Source organism: Anolis sagrei, chromosome 5 (genome assembly GCF_037176765.1).
Source record: "Anolis sagrei isolate rAnoSag1 chromosome 5, rAnoSag1.mat, whole genome shotgun sequence".
Taxonomy (NCBI): domain Eukaryota; kingdom Metazoa; phylum Chordata; class Lepidosauria; order Squamata; family Dactyloidae; genus Anolis; species Anolis sagrei.
In genome coordinates, this window is record NC_090025.1 from 148,771,441 (window position 1) to 148,793,379 (window position 21,939).

Here is a 21,939-nt window from a genome sequence, read left to right on the forward strand (position 1 = left end):
GGTTATATTTTTCTTAACAATACAGAAATGTCACCTTTGATGGTCTTACTTCAGGAACTGATTACTTTATTACAGTTATCACTACTAATAGATTAAAGAGAAGCATCCCTACCACTCTGGAAGTAAGCACCAGTAAGTTCATTTTATAATATATAAATTCAATTATCAATTATGTCCCAGTGGGCCTTTCTATGGGTGTTGGCAGTTCATTGCATTGATCACTGGTATGTTCCATGACAGTGGGATGGTGAATATACTGCAGTTTTTAACCCAATCTTTAAAAGAACTGTCCAACATGCTGCAGTCTGTTCCCCAAACAGGTTCAGTCCATTAAACAGCTCCTTGACATTTCAGCCTAAATTCTGGAGTGAATTCAGTATTCTATTGACATGGGCACCACCAGATGCTACAGATTTTTCCTAAAGATATTCTTAAAGATTTGTGTTTTATTTCCAACTGTAGCCAAGCCACATTAGAAAAATTCTTGTGAAGTATAGTGTATAAATCCTTATATAAAAATTAAGTTAGATTTACATACAATTTCAGTAAAATCAAATATTTTCCCCCACTTTTAGATCTGTTCATAAACAAGAATGCAGGTGATTGTTTTAAGAAATGGGAGGTCCATATGTTGTCCCAGAGACCTGCTGTTTTAATGCATCCTTCTCAGAGATTGCATTATAGTGGTCAAAGAAGACAAAGGGAAACTGAAGATAATTCTGACAGCTAGATGCTCAATGAGTTGTCAATATTCTCATGGACCTCCTGGGAAAGAGGACTTGAAAAATCCCATAAGATATTATTGTGCATTCATCTTCGAGACATTGCCAGAGAATTCTTGACTGTTTCCTTCCCTCTCCTTGCCTTTGCTATATAGCCATATTGGCAGGGCAATACTGACAAATTGTGGCGCTCGTGTGAGGAAATTAGCTTTCCAGCTCATCTTCTCTGCACTGTGAGAGTAAATTGCAGTTTCTGAAGATGTTTTTCAGCAGGAAGAGAATTTCATAAATTATTAATTTTTCTCATGAAAAATATGGGAACAAAATTAATGAAGAATTTTGTTTATTGTGTTCTTCGAAAATTATCTTTGCTTTTAGGATTTTTTTGTTTATCAACCCAATTGATAATACTAAATGTTACTGGAACATTTATCCTATTTTTTATCATCAGAGCAAAACATTGTATATGTAATATTCATACTTACAGTCACAATGCACACAACATTGTGTAGCGTATACTGTTATACTTTAGATAAAAACACAATCTGGATGTATTTTATTCTGTATGTTTTATAAATACAAAGAAACCCTAAACTTTAATTCACTTTTAAATATTATTTATGTGACTCACAAGTATGAAAAGTAAATTCTGATTCATTTTGAAATATTGTTTCCAAAAATTTGTATTTCTTCAATATTAGCAAATGAATTTAATACTAAATATCTACATGTCTTCCCTTCAGATCCAGCTCCACCTTTTAATTTGCAAGCTTTTGGAATAGAAGAAAAAACAGTTTATCTGTCATGGGAATTGCCTGATGGAAACTATAATAATTTTGAAGTAAGGAAAAGAACATAAAAAGAAATAATTATTTCCTCTACTGTGTACATTATACTGTATCAAACAAAGCCATATTGGTACTTGCTCTTACCCATATCATTTTTTCAGGCATAATAAAAATGTGTGTGGAATGAAAAGACATAGCCTTTAAAATTGTGTGCGGAATTTATTCCCACCACTTCTACTCGTTTTTTCGTGTCTTCTGTTTCTTCGAGATCACAAAATGGAAAGCCCCCTCCCCACATGAAAATCTGCTTGACACTAAAAGCCTGCTCTTGTCTGCAGCCAAACTTGTTTCCTTGCCTTGGAAAGAGAGTGCATATGTGGCAGGGCGCACAGGCAGGCCTGGAGCATGCCTGCAGCTGAGCACCTCTTACTCTAGAGTAAGAGGTGATTGTCTGCAGGCAGTGACATGTGTACACAATTTCCAGGCATGCAGGCAGGCATGAAGTGTGCCTGCAGCTGAGCACCTCTTACTCTAGAATAGAAACAGCAGGTATCAAGTAAGATGAACAGAAGCACACACTGGATAGGGGACCAGTGGGTGTGAAGCCCCCCCCTTCCCCTCCAATAATGGTCTGATTTTCAGGGCCCCAAACCAAAAACAACCCTCCTGATTTCGGGAGCCTCTGAAACATGGATTGGGATAACGAAAGCTTGGACATGGAACAAGGTAAGGTTTACCCTGAAACTACAACCCTAATAGCTGTGTTAGTCTGGAATATCTTAGTTGACAAAAAGTGTGTGCTACCAACTTCATTATCTTAGGGCACATCTGCATTGCCAAAAAGAGTGGACTCACTGCTCTGCTACTGTGAGTTCACCAAATGCACAGCTGGATTTGCAGCTGTTACTCTTTGTCAAGGGAATGCAGGATTTACTTCAGAGCTTCCTAGAAGTTGTGGACAGTTGGATTGATCTGAATCTGACCCAATCCACTGTCCACCTGGCCAGTAGACCCGCCACTGCATCACTAGCAGAGATTGGTGATATTGCATTTCTGGTGATGTCATTTTGAGCACTGAGCCAGGTGACCAGAAATGTGATGAGAGAGAGCTACTTACTGGTAAATATGCAATGGTGGTATGACCCCAATGTACCTTCAGACTGACTGACCATGCGGACAATCAAAGAGCTCTGGTAACACTCCTGGGGCTGTACTGGAGCAGTTCTGGAGCCCATTACATCAGATTTTTTCAGTAGGCATAGATACATCCTTAATGTCTCTGATGTGTATGTGATTTCTGTGAGAAAGAAATGTTCAAGAAAAAATAGTCAAGAAGCTCTTTCCTGCCTCCATTGCCTTCTTTCCTTTAAAACTATAACCTAATATAAAAAAGATGATTGTCTTACATAGAATTATTCAACTTCTACCTTATTACCACCCCTTTTAGCCTGGCAGGTTAAGAAAAATATCAATGTTTGTCCTAATCTAAATTTGCCTTTAAGCATGTGTATGTATGCCTGCATGCAGACAAGAGTTTTGAAAATGTACTTTGTAAAGATGTTTTTAATGTGTTATGGAAAGAAAGGGTCATATAATATTAATCATAATTACGTCATGTTATTGTTTGACATACTGCAGAGCAAGCAGCCATGCTAGACTATGTTCCTTCTGAATAAATGAGATTACGTGTGAAATATTAATGAGGGAGGCTTTAGAAGCATGGTTGCTTAGCAAAATGCACCTGCACAAATAGGATCATTTTCCCAGCCATTTAAAATTAATCATCCCAGCTCATCCAATTTTCATTACATGGTTAGGAATTGATGGTGTGAAGACAATTAAAAAATGCTTTAGTAATTTGTTTCTCTTTTACTACTTTGACTTTAATGTTCCATAATTAGTTATAATTTGAAGAAGCAATTATTCTACTAAAATCTATGTTGGGACTATCAATACACTGGCACAGGCAAAGACTTCTGCTCAGAAATTCTTCATCCCTATGACCATATTTTCATTTTCTTGTCCATTTATGAGTTTCATATCAGCCTTTAGGCATTCTTCTTAAAACTTTGGCCAGTTCACAGCCCTGAATCATTATTTTTCCTAGGTCTTATATCTCGTCACAATGGGTAAGTGTCCACTGTCTACTTGAGCTTCCTTGGTTGAAAAATAGTTATCATAATACATCTAATAACCAAAATAGGCAGGAAGTCTAATACTGTGAAAGGGAATGTATAAGGAAGACAATCTTCCAATTGGGACAGTTGTGGCCTTCTAATTCTAGGCACTGTAAATATAAACCTTTTCTTTCATGCTTGTGTAGCTGCTTATTCTAGCTCCATGTGTACTCACAATGATTCTATTGAATCTTGGGATATAAGTCTAAAGCCTTGTAGTCCAGTCAGTCCTTCCAACAGCCAGAGGAGTTGGCATGGGATATGATGGTGGAGATAATGATGGCAGGAAACAAGCTTCCTATGGGCTGTGTACCACTCCTTATCCATAGTTCCCACAGATCAGTAATATCTGATGTAAGTGCTAGCTGCCATTTGCTACACATACATGGTTGTTTTGATCCATTCCAACATATGAGTGTGTACATATTTTTTATGTATCTGTGTGCAAGCTGTTGGTTGTTGTTTTTGGGCTGTTTTGTAAACTGCATCCTTCAGTAGTATTACTGGGAATTTGACTTAGATTATTTTGTTTTTCTTCTTTAGTTTTCATATGGACTGGCAACAAGCAGTGATATTCTCCATACTGCTACAATTTGTGGTAGCAGAACTGTGGTGAAAGATCTAATGCCTGGAGTAGAGTACATCTTTCAACTGAAGACAATAAAAGGAAAAGATTTAAGTGTGGCTGTGGACAAAAAAGTCACAACAAGTAATTGTCCGACACATTATTTGAAATAATCTATAGTATAAATGTCTTTAGACAAAATAAGCACAAAATATAAATTAACTGGGTAGAAATGATACTTGCCTACAATTCAACTCCATATTAAACAGATCAAAAGCCATGTATGAATACCTCAGTTTTTCCCCAAGATTTTACATAAATAGAAGTAATGTTATTGATCCATAAGTTATCATTTAAAAAGCAATAATAAATTCAAAATCCACAACTAGGCAATAATTTTATTAAGATCAACTCAGTGTACAAGTTTTTGTATTTTCAAGAAGTCTTAATGAGGATAAGAAATTTTAAAAGGAGGAGGAGAGGGAAGTATGGGAGGAAACAAAAACAGACATTTTAGTTGTGGACATTGGCATTATCTCTCAGCTTAATTGCAGATTTCATTGTTAAAACAACAAGCAAGTTTTTTGAATTTGCAAAAATGTATGAAACTCATAAATAACTTACGTGTTGCAACTATTTTTCTGTTCTTGAATGTTAATATGCCGTGTTTAACAAACCACTTTGATACTTTTCATACCACAAGCTACATTTTCAGGTGTGTCTTTTCTATGAAACACAACTTGTTTCTCCACTTTAAAGTGCATTAGGATGATGTGTTTACAGAGTGATTATCTTTCCATCGAATTTGGGAGTTGTTTTCTTTATTTTCTTTATTTTTACATAAACAGTTCCATCTGCTCTTTCTCTTTTAACAGAACCAATGGGGATATGTGGTCTAAACATAACAGCAGTAAATACTTCATCCGCCACATTAATATGGAATCCAAGCAAGACCAACTTCACCCACTATAGAGCATCTGTATCAATCAATACTTTCAGAAAGGAATATACACTTTTAGGATCTCAGTCACATCACACCATTTCAGATTTGATTCCTGGTGGGATTTATAACTTCACACTACAGAGAGTAAAAGGCAGTGCAAATGGTGCCATTGCCTTTACTGAAATCATTGCAGGTTTGCTGTTTTCTCTCTTATTGTGTTTATTATCAATTAACATGCTGTTTAATACATATGCCCATTATAATCAATTCTGAAGAGTTGTCTGTGAAAACATGGGTTGGTTAACCTTTTGAGAGGAGAATTGTAGAAAGCTGATCCAACAAAAATGCTTAATGTTCAGGGTTGTGATAAAACTGCAAAAAGTTGTTTGATGCTACAATACTCCAATGCAACCTGCAGAAGAGTAATTTGGGAACACATGCAGAGCTAGCCAGTTTCCAATAGTGCTCCATTTATTTCATTGGAGGAAACTATTCTGCATATTTGTGAGTCTACATTGAGTTGGGATGGGAACTACATGCAATTAAAAGGTTTAGAACAATTTTAAATGTCAGATCTTAGGATTGCTTTATTTTACCCAATAATCAAAGGAAAGCATTTTTGCAGAGAACTCCCAATTGTACCTGATTTGCTTTTCCATTGGTCAGATTTCATTCTTTATTTAAGTCTGATTGTTGTGTGAGCACCTTCCCCAGGATTGGTTATTTTTAGGTACAAATGAAGGAGTGATTGGAACATTAAAAAAAATTGTTGAGGAAAATTAAGGTGTTACAGCCTTTATGTATGGTTTTGATTGTATTCATACAGTTGGATTAATCTGTTAAGATTAATTTGGCCAAGACAGAAATCTTTCTGTTCACTTGAAAAGCATATCAAAGAGTAGGGATTCAGCTTATGCTGGATAGGCCACTATTCCCAATATCTCAAGCTCAGTCCTGTTCATAAATATCTACTTTTCAGCAGTAACTAGGAGCACATTTGTTCAGTGAAGAATAACACTAGATGCACTCAATCCTTGAGATTTGGAAATGATAACCCAAGTCTTGTTTACATCTTATTTAGATTACTGTAATGTAACCGTACATTGACCCAACTTTGGAAACTGACCAGGAATGTCAGCAAATGCTGTCACCATACTCAGACTGGTTATAGGAAAAATATAACTACTTTGTGAAATAATTTCTAAAATACTTCCAGGCCTAAATATTCTAATGCGACCAGATTCCATATGATGTTGGAAGCTAAGCAGATTCTGACTCGATTGGGTGAGAGATTGCCAATGAAGGTGCTGTAGGTTATGCTACATAGAAAAATATTGCTAAAATCACCTCTGAGTATTCATTGCTTAAGAAGGCCCTATGAAAAATTCATGGGGTCACCATAAGTCAACAGGTTACTTGAAGACACACACACAATATAACTCCATCATGCCTAGGCCCAGCAAGCAACGAAAGGCTCTGGTTAGAGCAGAACAATGTTTAATGGGTGTGCTGTGTCTTATACAATGCATTTCTTAATTATTTTAAATTCATGTTTACATTTTTTAAAAACCTTTGCAGTTCAGAATTGTTTTTAGTTAATGTGTAATATATATACTAAAATGTTATTTATACATGAAATTTGTAATTTATACATCATACACATGAAGCTATGTCCACTCTGGCTATGTCTCCCATATCTTTTTGGAAAGGAAGAAGGAGCAAATCCTTTCCTGGTTTAATGCCTGCTCCTCCCACAGCTGTTGTGGGTTATATGGCAGCTCTTCTTGTGCCAAACCTCTGTCAGAAACAGGGCCAAGCATGTGGATGGATCCTGGAAAGCTGAGAGAAAGCTGAGAGTAGATTTGGTACCTCTTTAGCAATTGATCCACTGGCTGCCTCTGGTGGGAAACATGTCCACTGGAAATAGTAATGCTTATATAAATTCTCTTCAAGAGCCTGAAAAGCCAGAGAAGTTAGAAGTCTTCAACATGTCATCACATTCCTTTTCTCTTCGCTGGAGACTACTGAACGGCTATGTGGAAAAATTTCATGTGCGTCTCACACCTCCTCACGGCTTTGTTTCTATCCAGGATGTGGGAGGTGGGGAGTATCAGGTATGTGGGGGCTTTTGTTTTATGATGCTTGGATAGTCAGCAATTGTTTATGTACTGAGCTGATAGGAAAATTGGCCAAGCATGACGTTCTCTCTTTCAGCTTTTAAACTTAGATGAGAATCCAAAAGTACACATGCCAAATTTGTGAGAGCAAATTTCAACATCTATGGTTTTGTTGCCTTAACAACAGTCATGATACTTTTCCGGAGTGTGCCACGGCCCTCTAGCCAGTCCTTTAAGGGTTCATGAATAGTTTAACAAAGGCAGGGCAGAGCTATTGAGTAATACAGGCTCATTAATTGTGTACTTGCCAGGGAGATCTTGACTTAAATCATTAATGCAGGCAGCATTTCCCTCTTAAGCCATCTCAAAGTTATAGGAGCACTCCTTGATTCCAGTATTTGAAAACAAAAAAATAATAATATAGCTACCATGGTTTTTTGTTTTATTTTGCTTCTGTTTTGTATTGGAGCAGTAAAGGCACAGGTATTTCATATGAATGTTATTGGTTATATTTCAAGCTATGACAGTTCTACATGCTTTTCTAGTGTTTCTCAACAGAGATGGACAAAATATTGTGTGTTTTGGAGTGAGATGCTAGCATGAGAAATCTGCAAATCCATGAAAGGGTAGAACATTGGAACAAACTATTTGTTGATGGGATTTTCATATTTTTTTAATGTTACCTTTTCTCTGGGCTTAATAGACACTTTCCATCTTGCAATAATGAGAGCAATTAATATACTTATCTTAAAATGTGATATACATTGTGAAAATTGATAATATTAATGCACTGCATTTAACACTTGCTCTTTTTTGTGCTTAAATGAATACCAGTAGTTGTAACTTGGTTATTTTCATATTCTAGGCTGATATTTCAGACATCACTCCTGGAACAATGTACAGTGTGACTCTTTCTTCTGTTACTTCTTCAGTGTACAGCTCATCTGTCAGCAAAACAGTGACAACTAATGTAACTAGTGAGTTCATGGCAATATTTCCTTTTGAGGGTATAAATAGTTCTCTGTTAGAGTCTATTGATTTCTGTGTTAAATTATTTTAAAGTATTTATTTCTAAAATTGTTCCTGTGTTTAACTGAAATGTAAAACTGTGCAAACAATGTCACAAGGAAGTAAATCTGGAAACATTAAATTTTGGACTATAATTTTTAAAATTCCTCAGCTAGCATGTTCACTTGGCTATACATGTGGGTGCCAGAAGTTGCAATACAGTCACCACCACCCCCTACACCCGTTGCAAATAATTTCAATATATTTTTCTTTAGAAAATTGCTTCATAAACTGTGTATCCTGACCCCAAATGGAAGCCCCTTAGCCCAATGTTGGGGTCATGAAAAATTTGGCAACAGTAAAAAGTTTCTGAACTTTTACACAAATCTGTTTGCAATAACGTTTAGTGTTAGAATGCTTCAGCTGTATTTCACAAAAAGAATATGCTTGTTTAGCAAGTCTTTGAAAAGCTGAATTATTTCATTAAATGTTTGGGTTTTTATGCCTATTTTATATTCTCTGTCATGCAAAAATTTCTTGGGCGGAAAGGAGTCATGAGTGGGAAAGGTAGAAGAAGCCCCGGCTTAGAACATATTTGGCAAAATAAAAATTTTAAAATCCCATATTTATTGGAAAAGTCCAGTTTTACAGAACTTTAAAGACCTTCAGTTACAAAAACCTTATACATTTGTAAAATGTTTGAGAAAACTAAACTGGCATCAGGGTGTATTTTGTCTGTGAATATTTCAACATTCCATTTTTTGAATTCTTATGGAAAGAATGTACTTGGTGTTCCAAATTATATTCAATCACCTTTCATAAGAGTTTTAAAGAAAGCCAGATTCACATTAACTGAACTTTACTGTTTAAGAACTTTGAGAAATGATGCATTCATTCTGAAAATTTAGAGAAATAATGTAATGGTGGAATGTCATTCTGCAGATCCAGGACCTCCTGTTTTTCTTGCGGGGGAAAGAGTGGGATCTGCAGGAATTCTTCTGTCTTGGAATGCACCATCCCATCCAAATGGGAGGATTATATCCTATATTGTCAAATATAAGGAGGTATGCCCTTGGAGGCAAAATACTTACACTCAAGTTACAACTAAACCCGACAGTTTGGAAGTCCTTCTCACCAATCTCAATCCTGGAACAACTTATGAAATTCAGGTAATCTTTCTAGTTACTTGTAAACAATAGATTAAAATGTTATATTTGTTGTATGAAATAGTCAGATATGAGAGCATATCATATTCATTTTTACCAAAGCATTAACTACCTGATCACCACAAAGAAAATGCCTAACAAAGAAATGCTGCACTATTATTTTATTTCTCCCCATTTTGTCTGTGATCATTAATAATTCATTCTAGATAAGGAATAGAAAGATATGATATTATTAACTTCAAACTACAAAGCCTAACAATATATTATTGACATAGCGTATCATCAGTGTATCATCAATACAATTCATATTGCAGATAGTTGAGCTTAATTTTGAGAAATTGAAACAACTGTTATTTTTAACTTAAAGCTTGATAACACAAAATAATGTTTGTGGCTTCAATGGGATATGGGTGGAAGATTATATAAAACTCTCATGTTAGGAGTAGGTTTGGATATAAGCCATGGGGTATACTGATGAGGAACTTCATAAACAGAATGAAACTTTATTTTCTATCATATTTTCATAACCCCAATACTATGGCTTATGCAGTGCAGATGCAGTGGGATTTTAGTTCTTCAGGGTTTTGGAAGGAGCCCCCGGTGACACAATGGGTTAAACCCTTGTGCCAGTAGGACTGCTGACCAAAAGGTTGGCAGTTTGAATCCGGGGGTGGGGTAAGCTCCTGTCTGTCAGCTCCAGCTTCTCCTAAGGGGGCATGAGAGAAGCCTCCCACAAGGATGGTAAAACATCTGGGTGTCCCTTGAGCAACATCTTGGCAGACAGTCAATTCTCTTGCACCAGAAGTGACTTGTAGTTTCTCAAGTTGCTCCTGACATGAAAAAATAGGTTTTGCTGTCTTTTGGATATTGGAGAGTGCCGTGGAAAGGGGGATTATGCTTCCCTTTATTCTGCTCTTGTACAATTGCAAGCTTAACCTTGACTACAGTAACATTTTTATTCTTTGTTCCCACCCTCCCTCCTTTTCATAAATATTTTTTCCATTGACTGAAAGAATTAAATCACTCAAACTGCTTTTGGGTTTGGAATAAAAGTATTACTATCCATGTGTATGCATGCTACTCCTCTCAATGCATTCAGCACAATAGAAGTCACAAATATACATGTGCAAATGTACCTGTATATATCTTAATTTCCATAATCCTGAAAATTTGTATCAAGAGTGTCAAAATTGTATATGAATAATTGTATGTGGACATTTTTTTTAAAATGAAGAAAATTTGCTATGTTTTTAGCACCCCCTTTTGACCTCCAGTTGAATTTCTCTTTCATTTTATTTTAAATCAGCATCTCCTGCATCTTGCCTTCAGATTTTCTTGTCAGGTTTTGTCCTGTGACAGTTTGTCTTTGCCTCCCCCTGAAACCGAGAAAGTGTGAATTGCCTAAGTTCACCCAGTTTCTTTCCATGGACAAGTGGGAATACCAACATTGGCATTCAGAGCCACAGTCCAGTGCTCAACCCATGTTGGCAAGATTCAGGATGTCATATTAGGGAAAGATCAGGATTACATCGTTAACACTGCTAGAAAATGCTTCAGCCTTTTAGAGTTTTTAGCATACAGTTATATACAGTAGGTTATATTTGTCTAGGAATTGTTACCTGAAAATAATTTTGTTTTTTTTTTAATTTCAGGTTGCTGCTCAAAATATTGCTGGCATTGGAGTATTTAGTGACCCATTTCTCTTTCAGACTGCAGAAAGTGGTAACTGGATATTCAATTTTATGTATTAATTAGCTTTTTAGCTTTAGAAGAATGTTGGGTTTTTATGGTGTTATATAGAACAATATGATAATTTGGGTAGTAGACATTAGAGAATTTGCTGAAAACTGGGGGGGGGGGGGTGCGTATATGCTGTAGAATTAATACTAGGGAATGGCAGTTTTCCATGATCTTTAGCCTTCTGTGCCAAAGAATGCTTGGGCCAATTCAACTACAAATCTCAGGACTCCATAACATTGGGAACTGGTATTTAAAGTGGCAGATTAGCTTAGTACAAATCTGCCCCTGAAGCAGTTGTGTGCTGAATCTAGAGCCTTTTTCTAGATGGCCTGAGTCCACATCCACCTTCTTGGGTTGTTACCTCCTCTGTGTCACTGCTACCACCCATCCTATAAAGCCATTGAGTGCCATCCCAGCAACTGGCCACCATGGTCACCTCTACTGACGTTAGAACACGGGTTCCATGTGACCAGTAAGAAGAAGGTCAATTTCCCTTCCTTCTTGCTGAAAACATGGACACTCCATTCTGACATCCCACACATGACAGATGATCACTAGGAGCTCAAGTGGAGCTCTGTAGCTAGCTAGGAGCAGCAGTGGTTGTGACACAAGCAAAGTCCACTCGCTTTCCCTGAACTGGTCATTGATGGTGAATTGGATCTGAGGATGCTTGCCATAGATGCAGGAGAAACGTCAGGAGAGAATGCCTCAAGACCATGGCCATATAGCCCGAAAAAACCTACAACAACCCAGTGATTCCGGCCATGAATGCCTTCGACAATAAATTGGAAAAAACTTACTTTCTGAAATCTGTTTTGTTTTAAAAGCTCCAGGCAAAGTGGTGAATCTAACAGTTGAAGCGATCAACCATTCAGCTGTAAATCTGATTTGGTTTCTGCCTCGACAGCCCAATGGAAAAATAACCAGTTTCAAAATTAGTGTGAAGCATGCAAGAAGTGGGATAGTAGTGAAAGATGTTTCTGTCAAAGTGGAGGACCTTCTGTCTGGAAGGCTGCCAGAATGTAACGTAAGTAGTGATAGACACAAGTTTTTATTTGTTTGTGTGTTGTTTTTCAAGTAAGAATGGCCATCAATTTTTCCTGTGGACGTGCTTTTGTGGATTGATTAGATTGCTGAGCAATGTGAAATCAAAGCTGCAGATGCATTTATTTCTATTCATCTTTTATATGAACAGAATGTTGAATTAGATAGGCCTTTGGTCTGATACAGCATAGCTCTTCTCACTTTAAAGTGATCTTTAATTTGTTTTTAAATCTTATATTCTTAATTTTATCAGTGTTTTTTTAGTGTTTTTAATTTGTATTGTTCCAAAAATGTACTGAGTTCTATTACTGAAAGAAAGGTAGGATATAAATGTGTAAAATAAAAATTAATGACAAATTCAAAGGGCATTTCTGCTTTAAAGGTTGTTTGATTGTGATAATTTGTATTAGCTGCCTTAACACAAGCACTGCTTTCCCCTGTATATATCTACTTAACATTTTTAGTAAATGGCTTCCTATGGGCATCCCTGCTATGTGACATGAGAAAGGGAGTTTTCGGTGGTGGTCCCATACTTGTCAAATGCCTCCCCAGAGAGGCCTATTTAATTATTTGTTGTTCTCCTACCACCAAGGAAAGACCTTTCTATTTGATTAAGCCTTTCGAATATACAATTATTTGACCCTATTAACTGTTGAGGAGCCCTTGGTGAAACTGCTGAGCTGCTGAACTTGCTAACCAAAAGGTCGGCAGTTCAAATCCAGGGAGCAGGGGGAGCTCCCATTGTTATTCCCAGCTTATGAAAAGCTAGCAGTTCAAAAACATGCAAATGTAAGGAGATCAATAGGTACTATTTCTGTGGAAAGGTAATAGCACTCAATGCAGTCATGCTGGCCACATGACCTTGGAGGCGTTTATGGACAATGCCAGCTCTTCGGCTTAGAAATGGAGATAAGCACCACCTTCCAGAGTCAGACACAACTAGACTTCGTGTCAGGAGAAACCTTTAACTTTACTTCTTTAATTGTTGAAGGATGATATGGCAAAACACCCTAGGGCAGTGGGGCAGTGGTTCTCAACCTGTGGGTCCCCAGGTGTTTTGGCCTACAATTCCCAGAAATTCCAGCCAGTTTACTAACTTTTGGGATTTCTGGGAGTTGAAGGCCAAAACATCTGGGGACCCACAGGTTGAGAACCACTGCCCTAGGGGATGATAGAGAAATTATATTTTTCATTCAAATAAAATAAACATAAATAGCAAAAAAAATTGAAGGGAGACTAAAAAGAACTTTATCCTCTCATATAGGAAGATCTGATACCCATTTCTTTTCAACAGCATAGGAGCAGAGCAGCTCTGGCATAGTGTCTCAAATACCTGATGTGGCAGATAAAGCTTTACTCCGCGACCTAAGAGTTGCTGGGGGCTCCTATCTCAGTCATGAGATTTGCAGTTTTCTGTTTCTTTTGCTGCACTGATGGTGTAGAGATTGTTGAGAAAGTCAGCCTTGTTTTGCCCTGAAAATATTGTTTACTTACACAGCAACACTGTGTATTACACTAATGGTGCAATTCTGTTACATATTATTTTGCAATTACAAGCCACACTGTTCAACAACATTTAGCATTTGTGGCCCAGTCCTCTAATTTGAATCGAGAGTGCTAGAAACATAATTTTGATATGCTTCATTAGAAATGGAGAATTGGTTCTCTTGTGCAAACATCTGTCTATTAATGCTAATTTACTAGTCTTGGCACCAAAATCAACAGTCTCAGCTGCATCGTTTGGCACAGCCTGTATTTTGATGGTTGTCAATGAAAGAATAAATTGTTTGTCAGCAGTTAAAGTTAAATGTATTACACATCATATATGCATCTGTGTTTCTGCCTGGTATGTGTTTTCTTTTGCCTGTATTTAAGATACATTGCTTTGGATGTCTCTTAGTGCATGTGTATTAGTATGAAATAAATTCTTGTGAGTTTATTTTGTCTTTACAGGATAAGAGTGAATCCTTTTTGTGGAGCACTACCACTCCTTCAACTACTCCTAGTAAAACTACTGCATTTATCCCAAGCACAATTGCTCCTAACAAAATGAGCTCTGTCTGGAATGAACCTATCAGCTTTATTGTGGCTAATCTCAGACCATACACTACTTACCTTTTTGAAGTTTCTGCAGTTACTACCGAAGCAGGTTATATTGACAGTGCAATCGTTCGAACACCAGAATCAGGTAAAAATTTATACTGTGATTTTCCATTCTCATAGTTCAGGCTTTATTGACCTCTTGTCAATTCAATATAGGTAGTTGTGCCTTTTTCTTCAGAAACATAGGAAACAAATAATGATAATCAGAATTAGCTTATAGAGGTTAAGATCATCAATAGCTATAGTTTTTATAATATAACCCCACAAACAGGAAATTATTTGAATGAAGTTTTACTGCCAAACTTTATTATATCCTGAAGAAATAAAAACACTTTCACCCTATATAACAGTGGTTCTCAACCTGTGGGTCCCCAGATGTTTTGGCTTCAACTCCCAGATATCCTAAGAGCTGGTAAACTGGCTGGGATTTCTGGGAGTTGTAGGCAAAAACACCTGGGTACACGGATTGAGAACCACTGATCTACAAAGAAAGTTATTGTTCTTCTTGCTCTGGGAATGCATTTTAATTCAGACATAAAAACATGAGAAAAAATCGGGCCTAAGAACTTTTCAGGTTCATACAGTGGCCACTCAGTTGCCAATGAGAATCTAATAAGCAAGCAGTGAGTGCAACTGTAGCTCTGATCTCAAATCCCCCAATAAATATTACAGAGGCATATTGTCTCTGATATAGCAGCTTATATATATATATATGTCGAAGACAAGTTTTGAGATCAAAATTACAGATTGTGATATGGCCTGTGAATAAGACAGAGGTCATTCCACAAAAAGGGAAAAGTGCCAGCGTCAGTCCAGAAGGCCAATTGCCCTTGGCACCACCATGTTTTCACCTAGCTATTTTAAAAACTCAAAAGCAGCACTGCAGCAGAGAAAATAAAAGGGGTCGATCCATAAAAATGTTGATCCAGGTTTCTGGGGTAAATTTTTGATTCAAATTTCTAGGCTCATGTACAAGTATAGATGGTACATATTAACTAGCAGATCCTTGATCTGCCTCGTGCCTCTTCCTTTCTTCTAAAAAGAGCCATGCAGTCATCATGGGCTCATGATCTTGAGTGCGGATTGGGCAGTTATCACAGTAGGGCCAAGATGGACAATTGTGCTAGGATTGGGGCAGGCCCGTAGCTAGGATTTTGTTTCGGGGGGGGGGGGGGTAAAAAAATTTCAGGGGGGGTTTTGGGGGGGCTGAGTTTCGGGGGGGCTGAGTCTGAGTGAAAGAGGGTCTAGCCTAGCAAACCTTTTGTATCATTACCCCAATACCCCCATGCATATGGGATATACTGAGTATGGTGATCAGATCATGATATGAATAAACATAACAGTTTAAATAATGCACCAGTAAGGCCTTTTCGCGAACCACCATGAGAATTTCGGGGGGGGGGGGGCTGAAGCCCCTCAAGCCCCCCCCCCCCGGCTACATGCCTAGATTGGGGGCAGTTTCACCCATACATCTCTGATGTCACTGTTGCTTTCATTTTCAGCCACTTTTAAAATTGGTTTTGGGGGTGTCTTGCAACATTTGGGAACAAAATATTGTATTTGAGTGGTTTTGACTCTTAGATTTTTTAAAGAAATAAAACATGGACCAAGAATTTACAAATGAGGGGAAATCTTGGAGTCATGAGAATATTGTGGGGGCACCAAGAACCACAAAAAAAGAGTGTTGGGGGCCAAATGTGACTGGTGGGCTGCATTTCCCCTAATGCAGAGTAAGATTTTGGTCTCCACTTTCTCATTTCAGACTGCAATCCGCAGTACAGCATCTGATCTGGATTTGATTTATTCATTTCCCTAGTATGATTTTCTTGATAATTCTCTCAGCTTCTATTTCCCCCATTAGAGATAATTTTGGATCTCCTTTCAAATTTATGTATTTCAAAGATCCTTATAGGTGGTGATAACACATTTTGGGCACCTTACCTTTAAGAAGAGTTTAAAAGTTAGCATTAAGACAAGCCAATAGGCTGAATGCATAAATAACTACTTAGTAGTAGGATGGTGCCAGGGGACCTGGAGCATCATTTTAGCACTAAATTACAGATTACTTCAGCATGATAATATATTAACCCAGCATACATTTTCCAAGTTATGGAATGAAGACAAATGACTAAGCTTTGCATAAACAATAAAATTGTTCATTTAATAAAAAGTGTTCCTTTCTAATATATTTAAAGAATTATATTTTAGAATAATGTACGCCTTGTAACTGTATCCCTTTCAGTTGGCAAGACAATAGAGAAATATTGAAGTAACCATAAGAAAGCAGAGCCTCTTTTGAACAGACAAGAGATTTATTTCCGTTTGTTAACAGCTGTTCTCATTTTGACAGCTAGTGCAATAAAAAACGTGTTCTTTTTTATGACCAGCACTGGCTTTGAATAATGTTGTATTTGACCTAATCTTTGTTACACTTCAAGCAGCTGAAGCATTTTGTCAGCTGTGCAGAAATAGCAGTATGTTAGGGGTATCATTACCAAAGTAAGTGTTCAAGAAAATATTTAAGACAGTTTTGATTCATGGCTAAGATTATTTTTAGAAAGAAGTACTATGAGGTTTGCCTTTTAACACTTTTTGAGAGCTTAGCTAATTTTATCTCTCTTTTGGTTCTAATCATTATATATTTTACAATAACTCAATGTTAATATTATTTCTTGTCTGCAATATTATTAATGCTTAATTCAATTCTAAATTCATGTATTTGAGAGGAAATGTTGCATTGCTATCAGTGAAATTTATTTCAAAGTATTAGTTTACAGCCAGGGTAAAATTAGATCTTTAAAAAGATACAGATCTTTAAAAATAACTATGTATCCTGGAATTGGATCAAGAGTAACATAAATGAAAATCTACTTTAGGGATTTTGCCAGTTCTTCCTACTTATTGCAGCCCTTACAGCAGCACTCAAGATCAATATTTGAGGGATATGTGACCCATCAGATCTATATACAGTATTTCTTGAAGCTGCAGCAGAAGTCAGAGAGGATACTTTGTTTTAGGGTAAACTCCATTCCAATCATTTCAGACATCTTGCAATCCATACTATTTTGGAGATTTGGTACTGTTCCATGATCTGGGCAGAGGCCAAAAGGGGGCACTAGGCAGAGAAGGATTGCCCATTTTATGTGCGGGTAGTTGAAGGAGGGAAACAATTTCTCCCGTTTTTGCTGGTCATTCCCTCCCCCCTTCCCATGTCAAAAACGAGGGTTCTTTCCATGATGGTGACATGGGTGGGGGGAATAACAGGAAAACAGGTGGAAATAGTTTTCCTCCTTCAAATCCTCTTCCCCCCATAAAATGGACTATCTTTCTTTGTCTAGCACCCCCTTTTGGCTTCCACCCGGATAATAGAGCAGTATTAGATCCCCCCCCCCCCCGTCCAACTGCTATTATCTTTCTATATATAACTTAATATCTTATAAAAATAATATTATATCATATAATACACGTGTGAATTCATATTTTATTTTTATAAAAATACTCATAACTAGTTAGAAGATTTATAAAAATTCTCACAGCTAGTTACAAGATTGGTTGACATCAGAGGCATCACCTGAGAGGGCGCAAACCACACCAGATGACACCCTCAGAGAAGGTGACACCAAAATGACTTGTCTGTAAAAACTTTGTGTAGTGTTTCAGCAGAATATTTAATTAATGATTATCCATATAGTTAGATATAGTCACAAAAACATTTTTTATTACCCCAGCTTACATGTATTTGTATCAATCTATCTACAAGGCTTGCTTTTTGTGCTAATTTACTTTTTGAACCTTCTGTAGTCTTACCAGAGCTGTTATTATTATCCAATTGTAATGATGCTTTGAAACACATGGTTTTGTCTGTACATTCTATAAAAATGAGCTGCTATTTTTTTCCATTGATGTTGGTTTTGTTTTATAATAGCTGATTTTTTTTTCAAATTGTCTGTTTTTTTTTTGGCTACATACTGTGGTATGGTCCATAGGATGACAGCATGAGTTCCAACACTGAATGACACCACCTTAGTGATGTCATTGTCTGGCATTTTGAATTCTGCCCATATTTGGAATAGCTGCCTTAATCAGATCTTCTCAGAATATCCTTAGATTTTATTTATTTATTTATTTGTTTATTTATTTTGCTTTTATCACATAGAACACTGTTCTATGTCTTAGTATGGACTGGGACGTCTACTGTAAAAATAATTATTTTGTGTATATTATGTTCCGTATTTATACAAATCAGATCGTACAAAGGGGACATAAAAATAGACCCTATGGACATAAAGATGCCTTTTTGCCTTACTTTAGTTCCAGAGGATCCACCTCAAAATTTTGTCAAAGGCAACATTACAGGAAAGTCTTTCTCAGTTTCTTGGGAACCACCAACCATTGTCACTGGAAAGTTTAGCTACAGAGTTGACTTATTTGGACCCTCTGGTAAGTCAGATTCTGTGTCATTTCCTTTGGTCATATTGTTTTTGGTCAATACATTCAGTTCCTTATTATTTTTGGTCAATACATTCAGTTCCTTATTCATAGATGTTTTAGTACAAGTATGATAACGAAAATTACCAATCTTATAGATACACTGATGGTGCTTTATTAAAATAAATAAATAATCCGACATTTGATTTAGTTCAGGAAGCCTTCCCTAAATGAGCAATGAAAATGTCAAAGTGCTTGTGTTCATCATCTGAGTTATTTGTCACTATAGCAATATGGATATTTCCATCATGTGACCAACTGATCTTGATAGGAACTATGATATTCTCCATCTTTAGTTGCTTAATTCTCAGGAAATGTTGAAGCATGCCTAGCAGCAGGAAAATGAAATTGTGTGTAGTGATTCATATTAATGGTTCATATGATAATATCGAAATAGAATAACTAACACAAGGGAAAAACAAATATCTTGCCAATATTTAAAATATATGTTTCTGATCTAGTAGAAAAACATAATGAAGAAATCAGAACATTTTCTTGGTATTAGCCAAGTTTCAAGTGGAATTTCATTAAGTATTACTATTGATTCTATATGAGATGTTCAAATACATTCAAAATTACCTCTTGTACACTTTTGCTTTTAACAAAATCTTGGACCTTGTAACTAAAACAATAAAAATTGGTCAACATGGTGTCTTATGCTATTCTGCAGATTAATACAGCCATGGTTCTAGTATATTGACCATAGTCTCTGTGGTCCAATGGTATTTTTTAAATCATATCCCTCCATTTCTTTACAATTTTTAAAAACCACAGTGGACACAGTTTTCTCTGTAGACAACCTATCATGTGAACGTAATGGATGAGCTGGAGGAAACACATAAGAGAAAACTAAATTTCAGTCAGTTTAAATGAAACAGGACCTGTGAACATTTTAGTTAGATTGTTACCTTTTATCTTTTATAATAATGCTCATTTTAGTGCATTTGGTATATTTCCTATTTCAGTATACCAAATCAGTAACCATGCATTATTAATTGCCATTTTTTCAGAGTTACTGTGTTTCTTTCTTTTACTATGTATCTATCCTTTGCAGGGCATATTTTGGATAATAGCACAAAGGACTTGAAATTTACCTTTAATAATCTAATACCGTTCACAACATATGATGCGTTTGTTGCTGCTGAGACAAGTGCTGGGGTGGGGCCAAAGGCAAACTTAACTGTTTTCACACCTGCAGGAGGTACGTTGTGCATCTGCTACCAAGGAGCATGGTATTCTTGCAGTATCTTACTTTATCATTTTCTTTGAAAAATAAATGTTTCCATTATGGCCTGTGAATAGCATGTGAGTTTTCTTTCAGTATAAAACAGCATGCCTAGTAACAGTTACATATTTCCTATAGTAGTTGCATGTAAATAAGAGTCTATGGTACTGTGTGTGTGTGTTGATATTCTAAAATATTAGGGAAATGGTTGAGAACATGCTGAGAAAGCCAGATGAGAATTCTGGACTAAACAGAATTTTCACAGTTTGTGATGTAATCTGTGCAACATTCATACATAATTGTTTTGTGCAAGAAACTACATTTCCTGCACAACTGCATTTGCTGCAGAACAATACACACAAATGTTGTTTTCTATAAAAAAGAAGAAAAATGCTAAATTACTTGTTGCTACCTTTGGAAGGAGACCCATGTAATTTTTCGCATATTGAAATGAGAAAGAGCAACTGGGTGCTGACAGCTTGTGTGAAGTGCTGATAACATGAGAAGCAGTACACAACCTGTTTTTGCCATGGAAAACACAAGTATCTCTCTTAATGAGCATCCTCACATGCTGTCTTCCTGCTCATTATTCATGCCTTGAAGAACTGCATCCCAGTCAGTATAAGTAGCAAAGCTATTTTGGAATCTCCAAATATATACAAGTAAATTGTCCATGACTTCAATCATTCTGAATCCATGGATTTTGTATCTATGGATTCAATCATTCATGTCTTGATTTTTTTAAAAAAAAAACCCAAAAAGCAAACTTTTATTTTGCCATGTTATATAAGAGGCACTATTTCACCACGCCATTGCATAGAATGAGATTTGAGCACCTGTGATTTGTGATATCTTTGGGAAGTCCTTTAGTCCTCACATGCTGTCTTTCTGCTCAAAGTTAGTGCCTATGCCATTCCCCAAGTACTGATATAATGAAAAATTACATCCTTCAATCAATGTAGGTTGCAATACCTGAGCAGAAGGACAGCATGTAAGGACACCCATTAAGATACTATACTTGTGTATATTTGGAGAATGCACCAAGTGCTTTCCATGACAGAAGTAAGTTATATTCTACTTCTAGAATGAGTTATGAGTTGTTTGACCATTAGATGGCAGTAGGTAGCTAGAGGAAATGCAGCAGATTTGTTTTCAGATTTACTTAGTGAAGGGGCAGACATACCTAATATTATAAAGAGCCTACCTGCTGCAAGAATTTTCAGGAGTCCATGTAACTGAAGTCCAGCACTTTGGACAATAGATTTCGACCTCTATGCAATTATTCTTGCAAGTCTAAAAAGTTTGTCTATAAAAATGACTAGTTCAATTTCCATATTCTATCATATGAAAAAGAGAATGGTCCAGGTAGTCACTTATATGTGTTAGATCACTCTTGACAGTCTCTGGAAGTAGGAAGACATAGCTAGCTCCCCTAAATAATGTGTGTAAATACTTTGCTGGAAGGTTTTGTTGCTACTGTTTGTTGCTACTGTTGTGTGTCTTCAAGTCATTTCGAATTTATGGTGATTCTAAGGTGACCCTATCACAGTGTTTTCTTGGCAAGATTTTTCTATGGAGATTTGCCTTTGCTTTCCTCTGAACCCAAGATAATGTGACCTAGTGGGTTTCATAGCTGAATGGATGTTTGATTCCTGGTCTCTAGTGCCATGGTCTAAAATTCAAACCACTACGTTAAGCTGACTTGTTAAAAGGCTACTTTAAGTTAATTTAAAAGCTACACTTAACCCTGGTGGCCTTAGCCACTAGTTTTGCTGAGATTACTGAACAATCTGATGGCATAAAATCCATACATAAATACACACACAGAGAGAGATTGAATATCCCTTAGTCAA

General features: G+C 36.6%; 1 protein-coding gene across 1 annotated transcript in view; it reads left to right on the forward strand.

The window, feature by feature from the left end:
- The window catches only part of PTPRQ (protein tyrosine phosphatase receptor type Q), a 112,255-nt gene that overhangs the window by 11,810 nt on the left and 78,506 nt on the right, over positions 1 to 21,939 (forward strand). Inside the window, exons 13-24 of the mRNA XM_067469117.1 lie at positions 26 to 132; positions 1,466 to 1,563; positions 4,231 to 4,396; positions 5,128 to 5,388; positions 7,149 to 7,309; positions 8,178 to 8,289; positions 9,263 to 9,489; positions 11,139 to 11,208; positions 12,054 to 12,253; positions 14,224 to 14,458; positions 18,685 to 18,813; positions 19,916 to 20,062. Coding sequence (XP_067325218.1) covers positions 26 to 132; positions 1,466 to 1,563; positions 4,231 to 4,396; positions 5,128 to 5,388; positions 7,149 to 7,309; positions 8,178 to 8,289; positions 9,263 to 9,489; positions 11,139 to 11,208; positions 12,054 to 12,253; positions 14,224 to 14,458; positions 18,685 to 18,813; positions 19,916 to 20,062 — 1,913 coding nt within the window. The remainder of the gene's footprint in view (positions 1 to 25; positions 133 to 1,465; positions 1,564 to 4,230; positions 4,397 to 5,127; positions 5,389 to 7,148; positions 7,310 to 8,177; positions 8,290 to 9,262; positions 9,490 to 11,138; positions 11,209 to 12,053; positions 12,254 to 14,223; positions 14,459 to 18,684; positions 18,814 to 19,915; positions 20,063 to 21,939) is intronic.